The 20,662-nt window shown below is 39.6% G+C and overlaps 1 protein-coding gene across 1 annotated transcript in view; it reads left to right on the top strand.

Annotated features, from left to right (window-relative positions):
* Positions 1–19,505, top strand: part of ABCC5 (ATP binding cassette subfamily C member 5) — a 259,944-nt gene extending 240,439 nt beyond the window's left edge. Inside the window, exons 29-30 of the mRNA XM_053710320.1 lie at positions 18,145–18,309; positions 18,930–19,505. Coding sequence (XP_053566295.1) covers positions 18,145–18,309; positions 18,930–19,031 — 267 coding nt within the window. The 3' untranslated portion in view covers positions 19,032–19,505. The remainder of the gene's footprint in view (positions 1–18,144; positions 18,310–18,929) is intronic.
* Positions 19,506–20,662: the final 1,157 nt, after the last annotated feature.

Below are 20,662 nucleotides of genomic sequence, written 5' to 3'. Positions count from 1 at the left end.
AAAGCTCAGGGTCTATGGTCTCGGGAAGAGTCTCTTCTCCCGATAAACATTCTGGAACTGAGAGCGATATTCAATGCTCTCAGAGCTTGGCCTCAACTAGCAAAGGCGAAATTCATAAGGTTTCAGTCAGACAACATGACGACCGTTGCATATATCAATCATCAGGGGGGAACAAGGACTTCCCTGGCGATGAAAGAAGTGACCAAGATAATTCAATGGGCGGAGGATCACTCCTGCCACTTGTCTGCGATCCACATCCCAGGAGTGGAAAATTGGGAAGCGGATTTTCTGAGTCATCAGACATTCCATCCGGGGGAGTGGGAACTCCATCCGGAAATCTTTGCCCAAATAACTCAATTATGGGGCATTCCAGACATCGATCTGATGGCGTCTCGTCAGAACTTCAAGGTTCCTTGCTACGGGTCCAGATCCAGGGATCCCAAGGCGACCCTAGTAGATGCATTAGTAGCACCTTGGACCTTCAACCTAGCTTATGTATTCCCACCGTTTCCTCTCATCCCCAGGCTGGTAGCCAGGATCAATCAGGAGAGGGCCTCAGTGATCTTGATAGCTCCTGCGTGGCCACGCAGGACTTGGTATGCAGACCTGGTCAATATGTCATCGGCTTCACCATGGAAGCTACCTTTGAGACAGGACCTTCTTGTTCAGGGTCCATTCGAACATCCGAATCTGGTTTCCCTCCAACTGACGGCTTGGAGATTGAACGCTTGATTTTATCAAAGCGTGGGTTTTCAGATTCTGTAATAGATACTCTGATTCAGGCTAGAAAGCCTGTAACTAGAAAAATTTACCATAAAATATGGAAAAAATATATCTGTTGGTGTGAATCTAAAGGATTCCCATGGAACAAGATAACAATTCCTAAGATTCTATCCTTTCTACAAGAAGGTTTGGAGAAAGGATTATCTGCAAGTTCTCTGAAGGGACAGATCTCTGCTTTATCTGTTTTACTTCACAAAAGACTGGCAGCTGTGCCAGATGTTCAAGCATTTGTTCAGGCTCTGGTTAGGATCAAGCCTGTTTACAGACCTTTGACTCCTCCCTGGAGTCTAAATCTAGTTCTTTCAGTTCTTCAAGGGGTTCCGTTTGAACCCTTACATTCCGTAGATATTAAGTTATTATCTTGGAAAGTTTTGTTTTTGGTTGCAATTTCTTCTGCTAGAAGAGTTTCAGAGTTACCCTGCTCTGCAGTGTTCTCCGCCCTATCTGGTGTTCCATGCAGATAAGGTGGTTTTGCGTACTAAGCCTGGTTTTCTTCCGAAAGTTGTTTCCAACAAAAATATTAACCAGGAGATAGTTGTACCTTCTTTGTGTCCGAATCCAGTTTCAAAGAAGGAACGTTTGTTACACAATTTGGACGTAGTCCGTGCTCTAAAATTCTATTTAGAGGCTGCTAAAGATTTCAGACAAACATCTTCCTTGTTTGTTGTTTATTCTGGTAAAAGGAGAGGTCAAAAAGCGACTTCTACCTCTCTTTCCTTTTGGCTTAAAAGCATTATCCGATTGGCTTATGAGACTGCCGGACGGCAGCCTCCTGAAAGAATCACAGCTCACTCCACTAGGGCTGTGGCTTCCACATGGGCCTTCAAGAACGAGGCTTCTGTTGACCAGATATGTAAGGCAGCGACTTGGTCTTCACTGCACACTTTTGCCAAATTTTACAAATATGATACTTTTGCTTCTTCGGAGGCTATTTTTGGGAGAAAGGTTTTGCAAGCCGTGGTGCCTTCCATTTAGGTGACCTGATTTGCTCCCTCCCTTCATCCGTGTCCTAAAGCTTTGGTATTGGTTCCCACAAGTAAGGATGACGCCGTGGACCGGACACACCAATGTTGGAGAAAACAGAATTTATGCTTACCTGATAAATTACTTTCTCCAACGGTGTGTCCGGTCCACGGCCCGCCCTGGTTTTTTAATCAGGTCTGATGAATTATTTTCTCTAACTACAGTCACCACGGTATCATATGGTTTCTCCTATATATATTTTCTCCTGTCCGTCGGTCGAATGACTGGGGTGGGCGGAGCCTAGGAGGGATCATGTGACCAGCTTTGCTGGGACTCTTTGCCATTTCCTGTTGGGGAAGAGAATATCCCACAAGTAAGGATGACGCCGTGGACCGGACACACCGTTGGAGAAAGTAATTTATCAGGTAAGCATAAATTCTGTTTTTGTTTCAAAATATAATACAGCTGTATTGGCAAAACCACTCCTAGCAAAAGAGATAAGTGTTTCTCACTCCATGAGGATCACCTTCTGAGTTGTTTTCTCCTTTTTCATTACTATTACTCGTTGTTGCCTTCTCTCTTGCCTACAGAGCCTCCATCACTAAGAAGGGGTTTTACGTATAAGTTGGCAATACATGAAACATTCCTGTTCCCTATTACATATTCTTCTTACAATTTAATTCTTCCATCATTGGCACCACAGTCTCAAATATTTTTTCTTTCATGTAATTAGCAAGAGTCCATGAGCTAGTGACGTATGGGATATACATTCCTACCAGGAGGGGCAAAGTTTCCCAAACCTCAAAATGCCTATAAATACACCCCTCACCACACCCACAATTCAGTTTTACAAACTTTGCCTCCTATGGAGGTGGTGAAGTAAGTTTGTGCTAGATTCTACGTTGATATGCGCTCCGCAGCAAGTTGGAGCCCGGTTTTCCTCTCAGTGTGCAGTGAATGTCAGAGGGATGTGAGGAGAGTATTGCCTATTTGAATGCAGTGATCTCCTTCTACGGGGTCTATTTCATAGGTTCTCTGTTATCGGTCGTAGAGATTCATCTCTTACCTCCCTTTTCAGATCGACAATATACTCTTATTTATATACCATTACCTCTGCTGATTTTCGTTTCAGTACTGGTTTGGCTTTCTACAAACATGTAGATGAGTGTCCTGGGGTAAGTAAATCTTATTTTCTGTGACACTCTAAGCTATGGTTGGGCACTTTATTTATAAAGTTCTAAATATATGTATTCAAAACATTTATTTGCCTTGACTCAGAATGTTCAACATTCCTTATTTTCAGACAGTCAGTTTCATATTTGGGATAATGCGTTTGAATCGATCATTTTTTCTTACCTTAAAAATTTGACTTTTTTTCCCTGTGGGCTGTTAGGCTCGCGGGGGCTGAAAATGCTTCATTTTATTGCGTCATTCTTGGCGCGGACTTTTTTGGCGCAAAAAATCTTTCTTTCATGTAATTAGCAAGAGTCCATGAGCTAGTGACGTATGGGATATACATTCCTACCAGGAGGGGCAAAGTTTCCCAAACCTTAAAATCCCTATAAATACACCCCTCACCACACCCACAATTCAGTTTTTACAAACTTTGCCTCCGATGGAGGTGGTGAAGTAAGTTTGTGCTAGATTCTACGTTGATATGCGCTCCGCAGCAAGTTGGAGCCCGGTTTTCCTCTCAGCGTGCAGTGAATGTCAGAGGGATGTGAGGAGAGTATTGCCTATTTGAATGCAGTGATCTCCTTCTACGGGGTCTATTTCATAGGTTCTCTGTTATCGGTCGTAGAGATTCATCTCTTACCTCCCTTTTCAGATCGACGATATACTCTTATATATACCATTACCTCTGCTGATTCTCGTTTCAGTACTGGTTTGGCTTTCTACAAACATGTAGATGAGTGTCCTGGGGTAAGTAAATCTTATTTTCTGTGACACTCTAAGCTATGGTTGGGCACTTTATTTATAAAGTTCTAAATATATGTCTTCAAACATTTATTTGCCTTGACTCAGAATGTTCAACATTCCTTATTTTTCAGACAGTCAGTTTCATATTTGGGATAAATGCATTTGTTTTAATCATTTTTTCTTACCTTAAAAAATTTGACTTTTTCCCTGTGGGCTGTTAGGCTCGCGGGGGCAGAAAATGCTTCATTTTATTGCGTCATTCTTGGCGCAGACTTTTTTGGCGCAAAATTTTTTTTCTGTTTCCGGCGTCATACGTGTCGCCGGAAGTTGCGTCATTTTTTTGACCTTTTTTTGCGTCAAAAATGTCGGCGTTCCGGATGTGGCGTCATTTTTGGCGCCAAAAGCATTTAGGCGCCAAATAATGTGGGCGTCTTTTTTGGCGCTAAAAAATATGGGCGTCATTTTTGTCTCCACATTATTTAAGTCTCATTATTTATTGCTTCTGGTTGCTAGAAGCTTGTTCACTGGCATTTTTTTCCCATTCCTGAAACTGTCATTTAAGGAATTTGATCAATTTTGCTTTATATGTTGTTTTTTTCTTTTACATATTGCAAGATGTTCCACGTTGCAACTGAGTCAGAAGATACTTCAGGAAAATCACTGCACAGTGCTGGAGCTACCAAGCTAAGTGTATCTGCTATAAACTTTTGGTATCTGTTTCTCCAGCTGTTATTTGTATTGCATGTCATGTCAAACTTATTAATGCAGATAAAATTTCCTTTAGTACTGTTACATTACCTGTTGCTGTTCCGTCAACATCTAATTTTCAGAGTGTTCCTGATAACATAAGAGATTTTATTTTTTAAATCCATTAAGAAGGCTATGTCTGTTATTTCTCCTTCTAGTATACATAAAAGTCTTTTAAAACTTCTCTTTTTTCAGATGAATTTTTAAATGAACATCATCATTCTGATACTGATAATGGTTCTTCTGGTTCAGAGGTTTCTGTCTCAGAGGTTGATGCTGATAAATCTTTGTATTTGTTCAAGATGGAATTTATTCGTTCTTTACTTAAAGAAGTGTTATTTGCATTAGAAATAGAGGATTCTGGTCCTCTTGATACTAAATGTAAACGTTTAAATAAGGTTTTTAAATCTCCTGTAGTTATTCCAGAAGTGTTTTATCTCCCTGATGCTATTTCTGAAGTAATTTCCAGGGAATGGAATAATTTGGGTAATTTATTTACTCCTTCTAGACGTTTAAGCAAATTATATCCTGTGCCATCTGACAGATTAGAGTTTTTTGGGACAAAAATCCCTAAGGTTATGGGGCTGTCTCTACTCCTGCTAATGTACTACTATTCCTACGGCAGATAGTACTTCATTTAAGGATCCTTTAGATAGGAAAATTGAATCCTTTCTAAGAAAAGCTTACTTATGTTCAGGTAATCTTCTTAGACCTGCTATATTTTTAGCGGATGTTGCTGCAGCTTCAACTTTTTGGTTAGAAGCTTTAGCGCAACAAGTAACAGATCATAATTTTATAGCATTATTATTATTCTATAACATGCTAATAATTTTATTGGTGATACCATCTTTTGATATCATTAGAGTTGATGTCAGGTATATGTCTCTAGCTATTTTAGCTAGAAAAGCTTTATGGATTAAACTTGGAATGCTGACATGTCTTCTAAGTCAACTTTGCTTTCCCTTTCTTTCCAGGGTAAATAATCATTTTCGTTCCTTTCCTCACAACATGGAACAAAAGCCTGATCCTTCATTCTCAGGAGCGGTATCAGTTTGGAAACTATTTCCAGTTTGGAATATATCCAAGCCTTATAGAAACCTATAGCCAGCTCCTAAGTACCTATGAAGGTGCGGCCCTTATTCCAGCTCAGCTGGTATGGGGCAGATTACGTTTTCTTCAAAGAAATTTGGATCAATTCCGTTCTTAATCTCTGGTTTCAGAAACATTGTTTCAGAAAGGTACAGAATTGGCTTCAAGTTAAGGCCTCCTGCTAAGAGATTCTTTTCTTTCCCGTGTCCCAGTTAACACAGCAAAGGCTCAGCATTTCTGAAATGTGTTTCAGATCTAGAGTTGGCTGGAGTATTTATGCCAGTTCCAGTTCTGGAACAGGGGCTGGGGTTTTATTTTATCTCTTCATTGTACCAAAGAAGGTCAATTCCTTCAGACCAGTTCCGGATCTATCATTATTGAATCGTTATGTTAGGATACCAACATTCAAGATGGTTACTGTAGGACTATCCTGCCTTTTGTTTAGCAAGGGCATTATATGTCTACAATAGATTTACAGGATGTGTATCTGCATATTCCGATTCATCCAGATCACTTTTAGTGTCTAAGATTCTCTTTTTAGACAAGCATTACCAGTTTTGTGGCTCTACCGTTTGGCCTAGCCTCAGTTCCAAGAATTATTTTCAAAGGTTCTCGGTGCCCTTCTTTCTGTAATCAGAGAATAGGGTTTTGGTATTTCCTTATTTGGACGATATCTTGGTACTTGCTCAGTCTTCTCATTTTCGAAGAATCTCATACGAATCGACTTGTGTTGTTTCTTCAAGTTCATGGTTGGAGGATCAATTTACCAATCAGTTCATTGATTCCTCAGACAAGGGTAACCTTTTTAGGTTTCTAGATAAATTCAGTGTCTATGACTCTGTCCTTGTCAGACAAGAGAAGTTTAACATTGATATCAGCTTGTCAAAACCTTCAGTCACAATCATTCCCTTTGGTAGCCTTATGCATGGAAATGTTGGGTCTTAGGACTGCCGCATCAGATGCGATCTCCTTTGCTCGTTTTCACATGCGACCTCTTCAGCTCTGTATGCTGAACCAATGGTGCAGGGATTACACAAAGATATCTCAATTAATATCTTTAAACCGATTTTACGACACTCTCTGACATGGTGGACAGATCACCATCGTTTAGTTCAGGGGGCTTCTTTGTTCTTCCGACCTGGACTATAATCTCAACAGATGCAAGTCTTACAGGTTGGGGAGCTGTGTGGGGGTATCTGACGGCACAAGGGGTTTGGGAATCTCAGGAGGTGAGATTTCCGATCAATATTTTGGAACTCCGTACAATTTTCAGAGCTCTTCAGTCTTGGCCTCTTCTGAAGAGAGAGTTGTTCATTTGTTTTCAGATAGACAATGTCACAACTGTGGCATACATCAATCATCAAGGAGGGACTCACAGTCCTCTGGCTATGAAAGAAGTATCTCGAATTTTGGTTTGGGCGGAATCCAGCTCCTGTCTAATCTCTGCGGTTCATATCCCAGGTATGGACAATTGGAAAGCTGATTATCTCAGTCGCCAAACGTTGCATCCGGGCGAATGGTCTCTTCACCCAGAGGTATTTCTTCAGATTGTTCAAATGTGGGAACTTCCAGAAATAGATCTGATGGCTTCTCATCTAAACAAGAAACTTCCCAGGTATCTGTCCAGATCCCGGGATCCTCAGGCGGAGGCAGTGGATGCATTATCACTTCCTTGGAAGTATCATCCTGCCTATATCTTTCCGCCTCTAGTTCTTCTTCCAAGAGTAATCTCCAAGATTCTGAAGGAATGCTCGTTTGTTCTGCTGGTAGCTCCGGCATGGCCTCACAGGTTTTGGTATGCGGATCTTGTCCGGATGGCCTCTTGCCAACCGTGGACTCTTCCGTTAAGACCAGACCTTTTGTCTCAAGGTCCTTTTTTCCATCAGGATCTGAAATCCTTAAATTTAAAGGTATGGAGATTGAACGCTTGATTCTTGGTCAAAGAGGTTTCTCTGACTCTGTGATTAATACTATGTTACAGGCTCGTAAATCTGTATCCAGAGAGATATATTATAGAGTCTGGAAGACTTATATTTCTTGGTGTCTTTCTCATCATTTTTCTTGGCATTCTTTTAGAATACCGAGAATATTACAGTTTCTTCAGGATGGTTTAGATAAGGGTTTGTCCGCAAGTTCCTTGAAAGGTCAAATCTCTGCTCTTTCTGTTCTTTTTCACAGAAAGATTGCTAATCTTCCTGATATTCATTGTTTTGTACAAGCTTTGGTTCGTATAAAACCTGTCATTAAGTCAATTTCTCCTCCTTGGAGTTTGAATTTGGTTCTAGGGGCTCTTCAAGCTCCTCCGTTTGAACCTATGCATTCATTGGACATTAAATTACTTTCTTGGAAAGTTTTGTTCCTTTTGGCAATCTCTTCTGCCAGAAGAGTTTCTGAATTATCTGCTCTTTCTTGTGAGTCTCCTTTTCTGATTTTTCATCAGGATAAGGCAGTGTTGCGAACTTCTTTTGAATTTTTACCTAAAGTTGTGAATTCCAACAACATTAGTAGAGAAATTGTGGTTCCTTCATTATGTCCTAATCCTAAGAATTCTAAGGAGAAATCGTTACATTCTTTGGATGTTGTTAGAGCTTTGAAATATTATGTTGAAGCTACTAAGTCTTTCCGAAAGACTTCTAGTTTATTTGTTATCTTTTCCGGTTCTAGAAAAGGCCAGAAAGCTTCTGCCATTTCTTTGGCATCTTGGTTGAAATCTTTAATTCATCTTGCCTATGTTGAGTCGGGTAAAACTCCGCCTCAAAGGATTACAGCTCATTCTACTAGGTCAGTTTCTACTTCCTGGGCGTTTAGGAATGAAGCTTCGATTGATCAGATTTGCAAAGCAGCAACTTGGTCCTCTTTGCATACTTTTACTAAATTCTACCATTTTGATGTATTTTCTTCTTCTGAAGCAGTTTTTGGTAGAAAAGTACTTCAGGCAGCGGTTTCAGTTTGAATCTTCTGCTTATGTTTTTCATTAAACTTTATTTTGGGTGTGGATTATTTTCAGCAGGAATTGGCTGTCTTTATTTTATCCCTCCCTCTCTAGTGACTCTTGCGTGGAAAGATCCACATCTTGGGTAATCATTATCCCATACGTCACTAGCTCATGGACTCTTGCTAATTACATGAAAGAAAACATAATTTATGTAAGAACTTACCTGATAAATTCATTTCTTTCATATTAGCAAGAGTCCATGAGGCCCACCCTTTTTTTGTGGTGGTTATGATTTTTTGTATAAAGCACAATTATTCCTATTCCTTATTTTATATGCTTTTGCACTTTTTTATCACCCCACTTTTTGGCTATTCGTTAAACTGAATTGTGGGTGTGGTGAGTGGTGTATTTATAGGCATTTTGAGGTTTGGGAAACTTTGCCCCTCCTGGTAGGAATGTATATCCCATACGTCACTAGCTCATGGACTCTTGCTAATATGAAAGAAAGGAATTTATCAGGTAAGTTCTTACATAAATTATGTTTTTCGGAGATCATTGTCCCCCCTCTCTCTACATCATGTGCACTTCTCAGCAGTCTGAAAACCTGTGCTTCTAACATTACAACTGGGTAATTGTTTCACACGGACACCAGTCTTTCAAGGTGGAAAGCAGTATACACTCTTTGAAGCATGAGTGATGTGGTCTGCTAGAGAGGGGATGCTTACAGAAATCAACATGTGTTCTCCTGAGCTGTCAAAGTGTTCCTTTTAGCTTTTCCAAGCTTAACACGTGCTGGGCCATCTTTCTTTCTGGGTCCTGTTTTATCTTTGGGACCGCACCTCCTATATAATTGTTTAATTTTAAAACTGCATTATTTATCACTAATATTGCACACTGTGAATCTTCTCTTCCTAGTGACAACACTGAGCTTAGTGCTTTATTCTCAAAACTGTCCCTGTTTTTTCTAACAAAAGTGGTGTCATCCACTACTGTGACCTTGCAAGTTGGTCCTCAGTTTTTTGGCCCTAAAACTCTTAATTATGTGTAGATTAAAAAAAAAAGTGAAAAAGAGGTAGTGTACAAGCGCTAAGGTAATCCCCAAGCTGTATCCAAACAGAGATCCTAACCAACCTCCAAAAAATATGCACAAGTAGTAAGAAGTGAATACAGCGCCAACAAGAGGCCAAGGGATAAATATACTCACAGAGAGATAAAAGAAGATTATTTAATGAACCATGTTAAAAAGCATCAGTAATAAAAGACTATATATAAAAAATGTAAAAAGCACATATAAATAAAATTACAAATACAGGAATATCTTACAGAAGCGGCTCATAGGGCCAAAGCTGATAATTACAATAAAAACAGGTAATAACAGGTGATCAGTGTGAGTGGTACACCAGAATAAGAGTGTATACTAATAAAACAGAATTGGCCTAAGTACAACTATAACAAGTGCATCAAGCAAAAAACTAATAAACAATAATACAAACAATAGTGTTTCAAAAATAGTGTTCCAAAAAATAGAAAAATGCACTGCAGTGCAAAAAAAGGGGGGTAGCAAAATAATTGTATAGATACGATCAAATAGTGAGTGAGTGCAAATGGATATAAAAATGCTAGCTACTTAATCCAGTGAGGTTAAGATATAATTAAATAAAATACACAATATGCAATAACATAAAAAATAAAATACACAATATGCAATAACATAAAAAATAAAATAATCCAAAAAAGTTTTCAAAAAGTTGATCAACAAATGTTAGTGAAGAACAAAAATAAGTCAATCAAAACAAAAAAATGGAAAAAATGGGTGATGAAAAGCAAGGTGAAAGTGAGGAAATTGATTCCTTCCAATGTTAGTTACTTTAACAGATCCAAATTACTGAGTGTGGTAGCTGAAGTAGCTGATTGGATCCTAGCACCTGTCAGCTGCTCCTATGGTATCCTAAAAAGTGTCCCTGTAAAAAAAGAAATTCACAACATAGTGTATCCAATATGAGAATGAAGTAAAGATTAAAGTAATGCTTACCAATATGTCAACGCGTTTCTGCCCTCAAAAAAGGGCCTTTCTCAAGACTAGAATATTGGTAATGGCAGCTAGCCTTATATACAGTTTAGAAGTAGCCTATATGGTAGTTTAATTGATTAATTGTATTGTTTGGAGGGATTTGGCGCCAATATTACCAATATTCTAGTCTTGAGAAAGGCCCTTTTTTGAGGGCAGAAACACGTTGACATATTGGTAAGCATTACTTTAATTTACTTCATTCTCATATTGGATACATTATGTTGTGAATTTCTTTTTTTACAGGGACACTTTTTAGGATACCATAGGAGCAGCTGACAGGTGCTAGGATCCAATTAGCTACTTGATTGACTTATTTTTGTTCTTCACTAACATTTGTTGATCAACTTTTTGAACACTTTTTTGGATTATTTTATTTTTTATGTTATTGCATATTGTGTATTTTATTTTTTATGTTATTGCATATTGTGTATTTTATTTAATTATATCTTAACCTCACTGGATTAAGTAGCTAGCATTTTTATATCCATTTGCACTCACTCACTATTTGATTGTATCTATACAATTATTTTGCTACCCCCCTTTTATTTGCACTGCAGTGCATTTTTCTATTTTTTGGAACACTATTTTTGAAACACTATTGTTTGTATTATTGTTTATTAGTTTTTTGCTTGATGCACTTGTTATAGTTGTACTTAGGCTAATTCTGTTTTATTAGTATACACTCTTATTCTGGTGTACCACTCAAACTGATCACCTGTTATTACCTCTGTTTTTATTGTAATTATCAGCTTTGGCCCTTTGAGCCGCTTCTGTAAGATATTCCTGTATTTGTAATTTTATTTATATGTGCTTTTTACATTTTTTATATATAGTCTTTTATTACTGATGCTTTTTAACATGGTTCATTAAATAATCTTCTTTTATCTCTCTGTGAGTATATTTATCCCTTGGCCTCTTGTTGGCGCTGTATTCACTTCTTACTACTTGATAAAAAAAAAAAAGCTCTACTTTTTTTATTATTTATTTTTCTCCTTTTGCTGTAATATAACTCAGGAAATTGTGTGTTTTCCAAGTGGAAGCACATTCTCTAGAGACTTAATAACTGTCCCTGATTGGCCTTTGCTTTATGGACATTAAATATAAAACTAAGTGAATAGTTTTAAACATTTTATTATGTTGTTTAAAAAATGAATCTGCATCTCAAGCTAAGCTTTGCTTTTTTTTATAAATAAATTGTTTTTATTGAGGTCTAAATGAGGCACAAAACAGCATATACCAATTAAATGCAGTTACATGACCATTTTATATACATAGTATCATCCACATCAATTAGTTAGAGGTCTAAAACTCATTACTAACAACAAAACAGGAATGGAGCATAGGGAAATTGTTTTCAGTAGCCAACTTAGAAATAATGGGCCATATACATTGTGAACCCTCCAGAATAAAAAGGGGGCCACTTTTGGCCACTTAGTGAACCAAAGTGTTTTTGTTTTTTTTTACAATTTTGTTATAGAAAAAAACTATCTTATGACATATTCTCTTAGGCAATTTATAACCATCTTAATTTAACACACTGACATAAATTATATACTGTTAATCTGACTTATACCTCGGAGCACTTGTGTTTCAAAAGAAGTAAGTTTTGTCTAAAGAAGGCATACTATAAATTGGGAAGATTAGCATTCTTTGTTGCCATTTAACCTTGGAGCTGACTGTCATTTGAGACTGCACTAGATCCCCTTGCTGAGAGAATCTGACGGATAGCAGACTTTAACAGTAAAAGAACTAGCTGCTATGATACATGCAATAAGCTAGGCAAACCTAGTAGCATACATAGACATACGCATTACATACATATATTACATACACAATTCTTATAGTATGTTTAGGACTTCACCTCTCACAATATAAAGCAAGGGGATAACTTGAGAACTTAGTAGTACTAGTAGTACGAGTGCCCATCATCATCAATATAGGCAATTAATCTGTGGCTACAAAACCTACTATTGAAAATGTACAACACTCACTAATCTCATGTCATCTGGTGTAATATAGGAACTTATAAATGGTAGGTAGCAAAGTGTATTAGTAATAAGCACACTGTCAGGCAATTCAATGATATATTAACCTAAGCATTTGGCTGGAATAATCTCTGAGTAGGGATATCTTAAGGCAAAAAGTGAGCACTCCAGTGACTATTTTCCATTTGGAATACAGTTTGGGTAGTTTAAAGTAAGGAGGCATCTAATAATTTGTAACAGCACAAACATGTTATCTGGGAAAAGCTATATATACATGAGCTTTTCTTTTAATATAACATACTAGCTAGCATTTATTTAGTTGTTAATGGTCCTTTTAATGACCATGAGTCGCTCACACGCAACTTAAGTGTGGTACAGGTTTTAAAATGTCATTTAAAGAATACTGCAATTTAGTGGAATCCTAATACCTAATTGTCTTGCTCTGGCATCCTAGGGATGAATCTCTGGTCCCGGCATAGACTGCTTTCTGGGTGGCTTTTTAGGGCAGCTTTGGTTCTTTTCAAGAGACAGATATGGCCTCCCTTATTGTGCTTCCCATTGCTTTTTTTATAGACCAAATTGTCTAAAATAATCTGTTTCACGTGTGTGTCACAATGAGCGATAGAGAAAACTGTGTAACAGCACACGAGACCCCCTTCCTGTTGCTCCTTTTTCTTCAAAAATGTAAAGAGTCCACAGCTGCATTCATTACTTTTGGGAAATAAGAACCTGGCCACCAGGAGGAGGCAAAGACACCCCAGCCAAAGGCTTAAATACTCCTTCCACTCCCCTCATCCCCCAGTCATTCTTTGCCTTTCGTCCCAAGAGGTTGGCAGAGAAGTGTTCGAAGTTTATTTTGTCTCTTATGGAGGGTAGTACTCTTCGACATGGGACGAGAGTTTTTAGTAATCCTATCAGTCTCTCGGTGAGGGCCTGGATGAAAGTTAGAGTCCGGAGATGCAGGGAGAGTCTTTCTGCGAAACCATCCTGACTCATATTAACAGTTCCACAAGCAATCGGCATTGTCTAACTTCGCTTTGCTGCCTGCTTTCTTCTCTCAAGTCCATGGTGGAAGCGCTGCTACTATTCGTCACACTTGAAGGGCCGTGTTCCTGTTCCACGGCGTAGATTCTGGTAAGATCGTTTAATTTTACTTTATAAGAATGTACTGTATTTTATTTGTTTCCTGTAAGGTACTATCCTGCGGGACTTAAAAAGTATAAGAAATAGGGCCTCAGTGAGGCTCCTTTGGTTCTTGGAATCAAGGGTTAATATCTCCCGGGGAATTATTGAACAGGGGGGGGGGTTTAATCAGGGTTATGTGATTCAATCTGCTTATGTGTAATGTTAACTGGGCTCTTGGCTTAGAACATAGGGGCCTTTGGAAGTGACGCAACCGTATGGTTGGGCGTGCTTTTTTTGGACTGTACAGTTCACCTTGTGACTGGATGTCTTTAGATTCTGGTCTTCATTTCCGCATTCCTAACCATGTGGCGACTGAAAAATTTGGGTCTGCTAGTGTCTGGTTCTAGAAGGTGGAGAGTGCCCCAGCCATTGTGGGTGTCAGGTGCCGTTTTTAGATTTTTCTTTAGTCCATATTATTATATTCTTTATCCAGTTATGGAGGATTCTGACGCTGAGACTGTTCAGATTTCAGATTCTTCGACTTGTGAAGAATGCGAATTGGCCCCGTTGACACAGGTCAATCAGTTATGTTCTATATGCCGTATTAGAGCGCCTTGTTCCTCGAGCTTGGGGAATCAAGGGTCCGCTGAGCCATCTACATCTGGGAGCTCTGTCCTCCGAGAGGCGAGTTCCCTACCGCTCCCTAGCTCCCTACTACTACACATGCGGGTAACCCAGATTATGTTTATCCCTCCTTGCAGGGCGTTCCCCCCCCCCCCCCCCCCCCCCCGCGGAGGTTGCAGTAGTTTTCGCTTTCTTATTTTTGGCGATTATACGTCTGCAAAGCTGTTTATTTGTGCTTGTGCCCAAATTGTCCTGGGTTTCCTGGCCTTGGGTGGGCCTATACAGTTCCTGAGTGTTGTGCTTTTCGTTACAGAATAGCACAGCTTCGCGTTTTACTCAAGATGCGTTTTTGAGTTACTAGAAGATCCTATCCTTAACGGATACGGGAATCCGTAGTATTCTACTTCGAATGGTTCACCTCTTTAGACGTGGGGATGGCGTAATCTCCTGATTGTCGGTTGTTGAGATCCTTCCCAGTTTTTGTTGGAAGATCAGGGTTCCGTCTGGCTGGTCCTGCGGGTATGCCTGTTCTTCTTAGGCGTTTGCCTATGGGCTGCCTTATATTTTCTTTTATCCGGTTAGGATGACTTTTATTTTGATTATATGCTTCCTTCGGGAACTATCTCTGGGATCGATTCTCGCTATTTACTTCTGCGGAAGTTGTTTAGGGCCATGTTAGTCCTATGTTTTGTCTGTTATTCTCTTCCCCTCTGAGGGAGGATTTAGGAAGCTTGACAGTTATGGCCCTGTTGCAGGCTGGTCCTGCTGGGGTTCGGATCTTCTGTCTCGTGGCCTGTTCAGACACGTGGCGCCTGTTCTGCTTGGCTGGTCCGGTCGAGGCACGGAGTGCTTACTTTATTATGTATGTTTCTTGTTCTTATTTTACAAGTTTCAGCTAAGCATTCTAACGAGGACTCGTGGGTCCGTGAGGCTGGAAGGATTGTTTTAAGTCCTTATTGAGCCTTCAGTTGGTCGACTGGGTCAGCGGCGTTCCGCTGCGTCACTCCTTTTGCTTCCGATTCTCCCGGGACCTAGAGTATTCTTCCTCACGTAGGAGGATTGGGGGTTTGGTGCCTCCTTACCGCCAGTTTAAGGCAGTTTGGCCTTTTGGAGACTCTAGGAATTATCCTGTTGGATGTGTTCCTTCCGTGGTTCTCTTGTCAGTGAGACCTTTGGACTTCCCCATGTGGGGTAGGTCTCCTTATGGGGCCTTGGGTTTCCCTTCGGTAGAGGGTTGCTCTCTTCTTTGAGACCCTTTGGATTTTGTCCGATCCTCCATGTGAGTTGGGTCTCCTTTGGGGACCTGAATTTCCCTTTGAGAGTGCTCTTTTGGACTCTGATTAGGAATTTTCCCGGATCTGGGGATACTCCATATCCTTGGTTTCAGGTACTCCTCTGCCTCGTATGGTGAGGTGAAGACTAGCTTTTGATCGAGTGACCTTGTCCTTGTGGTATTTCCTTGCTTTAGACGTCTTGTGGCAGTCAAACGCCTATGGGCTCTAGTGTCCTGGTTCAAGATGCTTTAGCTCCTTTGGAGCATTGGACTTGGCATGGGGTGTGCTCTCTTTCTTGGGTCGGGACTTGTGATGTGTTCTCATTCTCCTGGATATTACATTAATATCTCCCTGTGGGTCTGTTTTCTATGTCAGACTGCAATTTCCGGGATATTGTTTGTTTTAAACAATTGGGGGCTTGAACCTGTCATCGCCCTGGTTCTTCCGGTTGCTGAGGCTTTTGCTCAGCGTTTTTCCTTGTGGATCCCGTTGCAGGTTGTTACCGGTCTTTTAAGGATCTAGGGCAGGTTCGGGGTTCTCTTGTTGAATTTGGCTATGACCTTTGTTCTGGCTAGTAGATCTGGTCACTATTGGCCAGATTTCTTGAGTGCCACTACTCATTGGTTTTGCCTACGCTCAATGAACGGTTTCCTTTGGACAATTTGCTGAAGTAACCTGATGGCTTCGCGGTAATACAGGCGAAGGGTTATAGGGTAACCGCTGCAGCTAATGCACCCTTCTGTGCGCTAAGTTTTTCAGGGGATTCCTTCCAGGTTCATCTGCGTTGGAGAGTGCTCTCTTATTCAGCCTGTGGCCTTGCGCCTCGTGGGCAGGTGCTCTGTCTCTAATGGCTCCCTTTTTCTTGGGGGGGGGGCTTGTTCTCCTATGGAGGCCTGTTTAGGACTTTTCCTAGATTCAGGGAATGGAACAGAGGGTTTCACCTACTGGAGAGAGGCATGCTCTCTGGGTTCTTCTGTTCTATCTGGATTCTTGCTGGCTCCGTGTCGACAACTGCTAAATCCCCACACAGCCCTTTTGAGCAGATCGCTTCCCAGACCTTTAGTGTCTTCTGCTTTGTTGACGGTCTATGGAGTTTCAGGGGGGTTCCCGAGCTCTGTGGAATGGCTGAAGCCATTTTTTCCGCTCTTTTGTGAGCGGAGTAGGGGTTCTTCTGTTCCCCTGTTATCGGACCTACTGACACTTGGGGTGGCCCGGCTAGGAGTAGGTCCGGAGATTATGTTGTTCCTCGGGGGTTTAATGGGCCTATTTGAGGTCCTATACTTCTCCCCTTTTGGGACCTATGTGTCGGACTGGCAGCTGGGATTGCCTAGAGGGTGCCTCTGTCTTGGAATTTCTACAATCCGATATTGTTAAGCCACATTTTACTTCTTAGTAAAGTATTCTCTCTCTGGGTCGTCCTGATGATGGCTGCGTTTTCTTGACTCGGGTGTTTACCTCGTCTGGGTCTGCTACACATATTTGTGTTGAATAGTTCAGTATTCCAAGTGCTGACGACTTGAGGATAAGTCTTCAGTTGTCGTTTCGGTGCTTCCACTCTACGTTGAGAGTAAAAATCGCTGTTTGGATTCCCGGTCATAGACCTTCTGTTATGTTGGTCTGGGCGTTGCCTCCCCTTGTTTTGTGGACCCATTTGGGTCTTTCTGAGCTGGGCTCGTTCTGTGGGTCTTCCATTATGGAATTTTGTAGTGTCCTTTCGATTTTTTTTTTTTTTTTTTTCTTGCCCTGTCCCTTTGGAAGTTTTTGGGCTGGTGTTCCCTTTGCTAGTAAGGGGTGTGTGGTTGAGGGCAGACGGTGTCTCCTGGAGGACTGTTGGCTCAGTTGAGTCTGATTTGCGGTCTCTAGCTAGGCTTCCGGACTATCTGCGGCTCAGTGTCCTTGGGGCTTTTTCCTTTCAATGTTCTCGGCTTCAGACGAAGCAGCGTTTTGTTGGGTATTGGTTTCAGGCCTGATGCCCTCAGAATGGGCCGTCTCTTGTACCCTCCCGTCTTGGCATTCAGTGTCCTCTATAGCTTGGGTATTGTTTTCCCAAAAGTAATGAATGTAGCTCTGGATTATTTCTATTTATAAAGAGAAACATAAATTATGCTTACCTGATAAGTTTCTTTTCTTCAGATCGAAAGAGTCCACAGCTCCCCACCCATATTTTTTATGTGGGGGTCTCTGTATTTTTATTTCTTCTGGCACCTTTTCACCCTGATATTTCTTCTAGTGTTCTTGTTCCTCGGCAGAATGACTGGGGCATGAGGGGAGTGGGAGGAGTATTTAAGCCTTTGGCTTGGGTGTCTTTGCCTCCTCCTGGTAGCCAGGTTCTTATTTCCCAAAAGTAATGAATGCAGCTGTGGACTCTTTCCATCTGAAGAAAAGAAAATTATCAGGTAAGCATAATTTATGTTTTCCTTAGGAACATTGTTACTCCTTTTCTTTATGAACTATCTTTTGGTGAGCAGTCTATTTAAGTTTCTGGCGATCTGCATGTAAATAATCGGTTAGAAACAAATGATCTAGAATTCTATTCTGCTTCATGCTGGATGTAAATGTGAAAAAAAGTATATTACTAAATACAAAAAGCCCTTTTATTGTATTATTATTTTTTCTTCTGCATTGCAGGTTTTGATCTTAGATGAGGCCACAGCAGCTATGGATACAGAGACTGACAATTTAATCCAGGAAACTATAAGAGAGGCATTTGCAGACTGCACAATGCTTACTATTGCCCACCGCCTTCACACTGTACTTGGATCTGACCGTATTATGGTGCTGACACAAGGCCAGGTAAGTAATGTATTTAGCAGGTTTTGTAGCAATCAGTAAATGACCACCCAAATACTGTTTGCTTAAAGGGACAGTGAACCCAAATTTTTTTCTTTCGTGATTCAGATAGAGAATGCAATTTTAAGCAACTTTCTAATTTACTCCTATTAGCAATTTTTTTTCAGTCTCTTGCTATCTTTATTTGAAAAAGAAGGCATCTAAGCTTTTTTCTTAGCTCAGAACTCTGGACAGCAATTTTTTATTGGTGGATGAATTTATCCACCAATAAGCAAGGACAACCCAGGTTGTTCACCAAAAATGGGCCGGCATCTAAACTTACATTCTTGCATTTCAAATAAAGATACCAAGAGAATAAAGAAAATTTGATAAATTGAGTAAATTAGAAAGTTGATTAAAATTTCATGCTCTATCTGAATCACGAAAGAAAAAATGTGGGTTCAGTGTCCCTTTAATGAAAATGTGTTTAGAGACATAGCAACCTAGTTTGTATGTTTGGTGTAATTCATAGTAACTAGCATTTGCATAGATAGAGATATTGAGATATATATATATATATATATATATATATATATCTTCACAAGTCGTTATTTTGAACCTAATTCAGTTTTATTGATTTACAGGTAACGGAGTTTGACACACCATCTGTCCTACTATCCAATGAGAACACACGATTCTATTCCATGTTTGCTGCAGCAGATAACAAGCTTACCGTTAAGGGCTGAACTCAGTCGTCCTAGCTGGACCCTTCCCCACGGTGGCTTTGCGCTGCTTCTCATTCCCTGCCTGTGGCAGGCACACTCTATTTCTCTCTCATAAGTTTCATAACTATAAAATTCTGGTATATTTTGCCTTTTTTTCATTTCCTTTTCATTCTTTTCTTTTTAGTATATTTTTATTTTGTTTTTCGCACAAACCAATTTCAGGACTGATTTAGGTATTTTTTTAACTGTTTAAGAGAATATTCATGTTCTATTGTATTTATTCCTATTACTAAAGGTAAAAAAAAAAAAAAAAAAAAAATGCGTTTTCAATATGAAATGCACTAAAAATTAAAAATGGTTCAGGTAACCATAATTCTGTATGTAGCTGGCTTAGAATGGAGCTTACTACATGCAGCTGTGTACATAGGCTATATTTACTGTGAAAATGTAAGCTGGTTTATTTTATATTAAAATGAGCACTGGGTTGACGAATAAGTATGTGTGTTCTTGTGTTCTTGTTTAAGCGTTGTGTCCCAAAAACCCCACAGTTATGCCCCAGGTATGAGCTTCTATTTCAACTTAGAAAGATGAGTGAACTATCCAGTGCCAGAGTTTACACATCCATTAAACACAGTAGTATTGCATAATTGGCAATTGAATGATCAATAGTGCAATAACACTTCTCCCTCTGTCATATGATAGCCAATCACAAAACATATATATTAGGGCTGCAACTAACGATTATTTTCATAATCGATTAATCGGCCGATTATTTTTTCGATTAATCGACTAATCGGATAAAAAGAGAATCAATAATAGTTTTCTATGTTTTAAATAAAATCCACATAATGAGTGTTACAAATATAAAGTTCAGACTAAAACTTTACATTAACACAACTGTTTCTTCAATTTTTAAGCAGCAGAGCACAGTTTTATAATTAAACAAACAAAACCACAAACTGTTTGAAAAGAGGTAGAACTAGAAAGAGTTAGACTATCATTGTTAATAACATTCTGTTATTCACTCTTTCAGGAACTTTGCATTGAAATGCAAAAATCTCAATATGTCCACATGCTTCTGGCTAAGGCTGGTTCTCTGTTTGCAGCTATATTCCCTGCAGCAGACAAAAGGCTGTTGAGGTGTATAAGTAGGGTTTTGCCAATTTCACCAAAGTGGGATATTTATCTTTGTTAGCTCTTCACCAAAGCTAAGTGTTTTCTACCTTGGCAAGGGGCCTCTCAACTAACCCTTGACTTCATTCTAACATAAAAATATCTTGAATATCTATATGCAATGGTAAATTACCAGCTATAAGGTTAGGGGAAATATCTAGTCCGCTCTAAAAATAATGAATATATACTTATAAAGGTTGAATCTGGTACATATCACAATTTATTAAAAATATAAAAAAACAATAAAAAACTAAATCAAAAGCGCTAAGGACTGTATATCAATAACAGGACAAAGCCTTACACATTTATTTATACAGTACATATAATCAGCAATAGCAAGCAATACGCTAATAATTGTGCAAACATATAATAGTGCACATCAATTTAAATAACTCCCATCAATCTAGGGGCAAGGTGTAAACAACAAGCTTGGCACTATATCATGAAAAGCATAGTTCCAAATCACCAGATTTAATATA

Source organism: Bombina bombina, chromosome 4 (genome assembly GCF_027579735.1).
Source record: "Bombina bombina isolate aBomBom1 chromosome 4, aBomBom1.pri, whole genome shotgun sequence".
Taxonomy (NCBI): domain Eukaryota; kingdom Metazoa; phylum Chordata; class Amphibia; order Anura; family Bombinatoridae; genus Bombina; species Bombina bombina.
The sequence above is the reverse complement of the archived record's forward strand: the minus strand, read 5'-3'. Positions and strand labels throughout refer to the sequence as shown.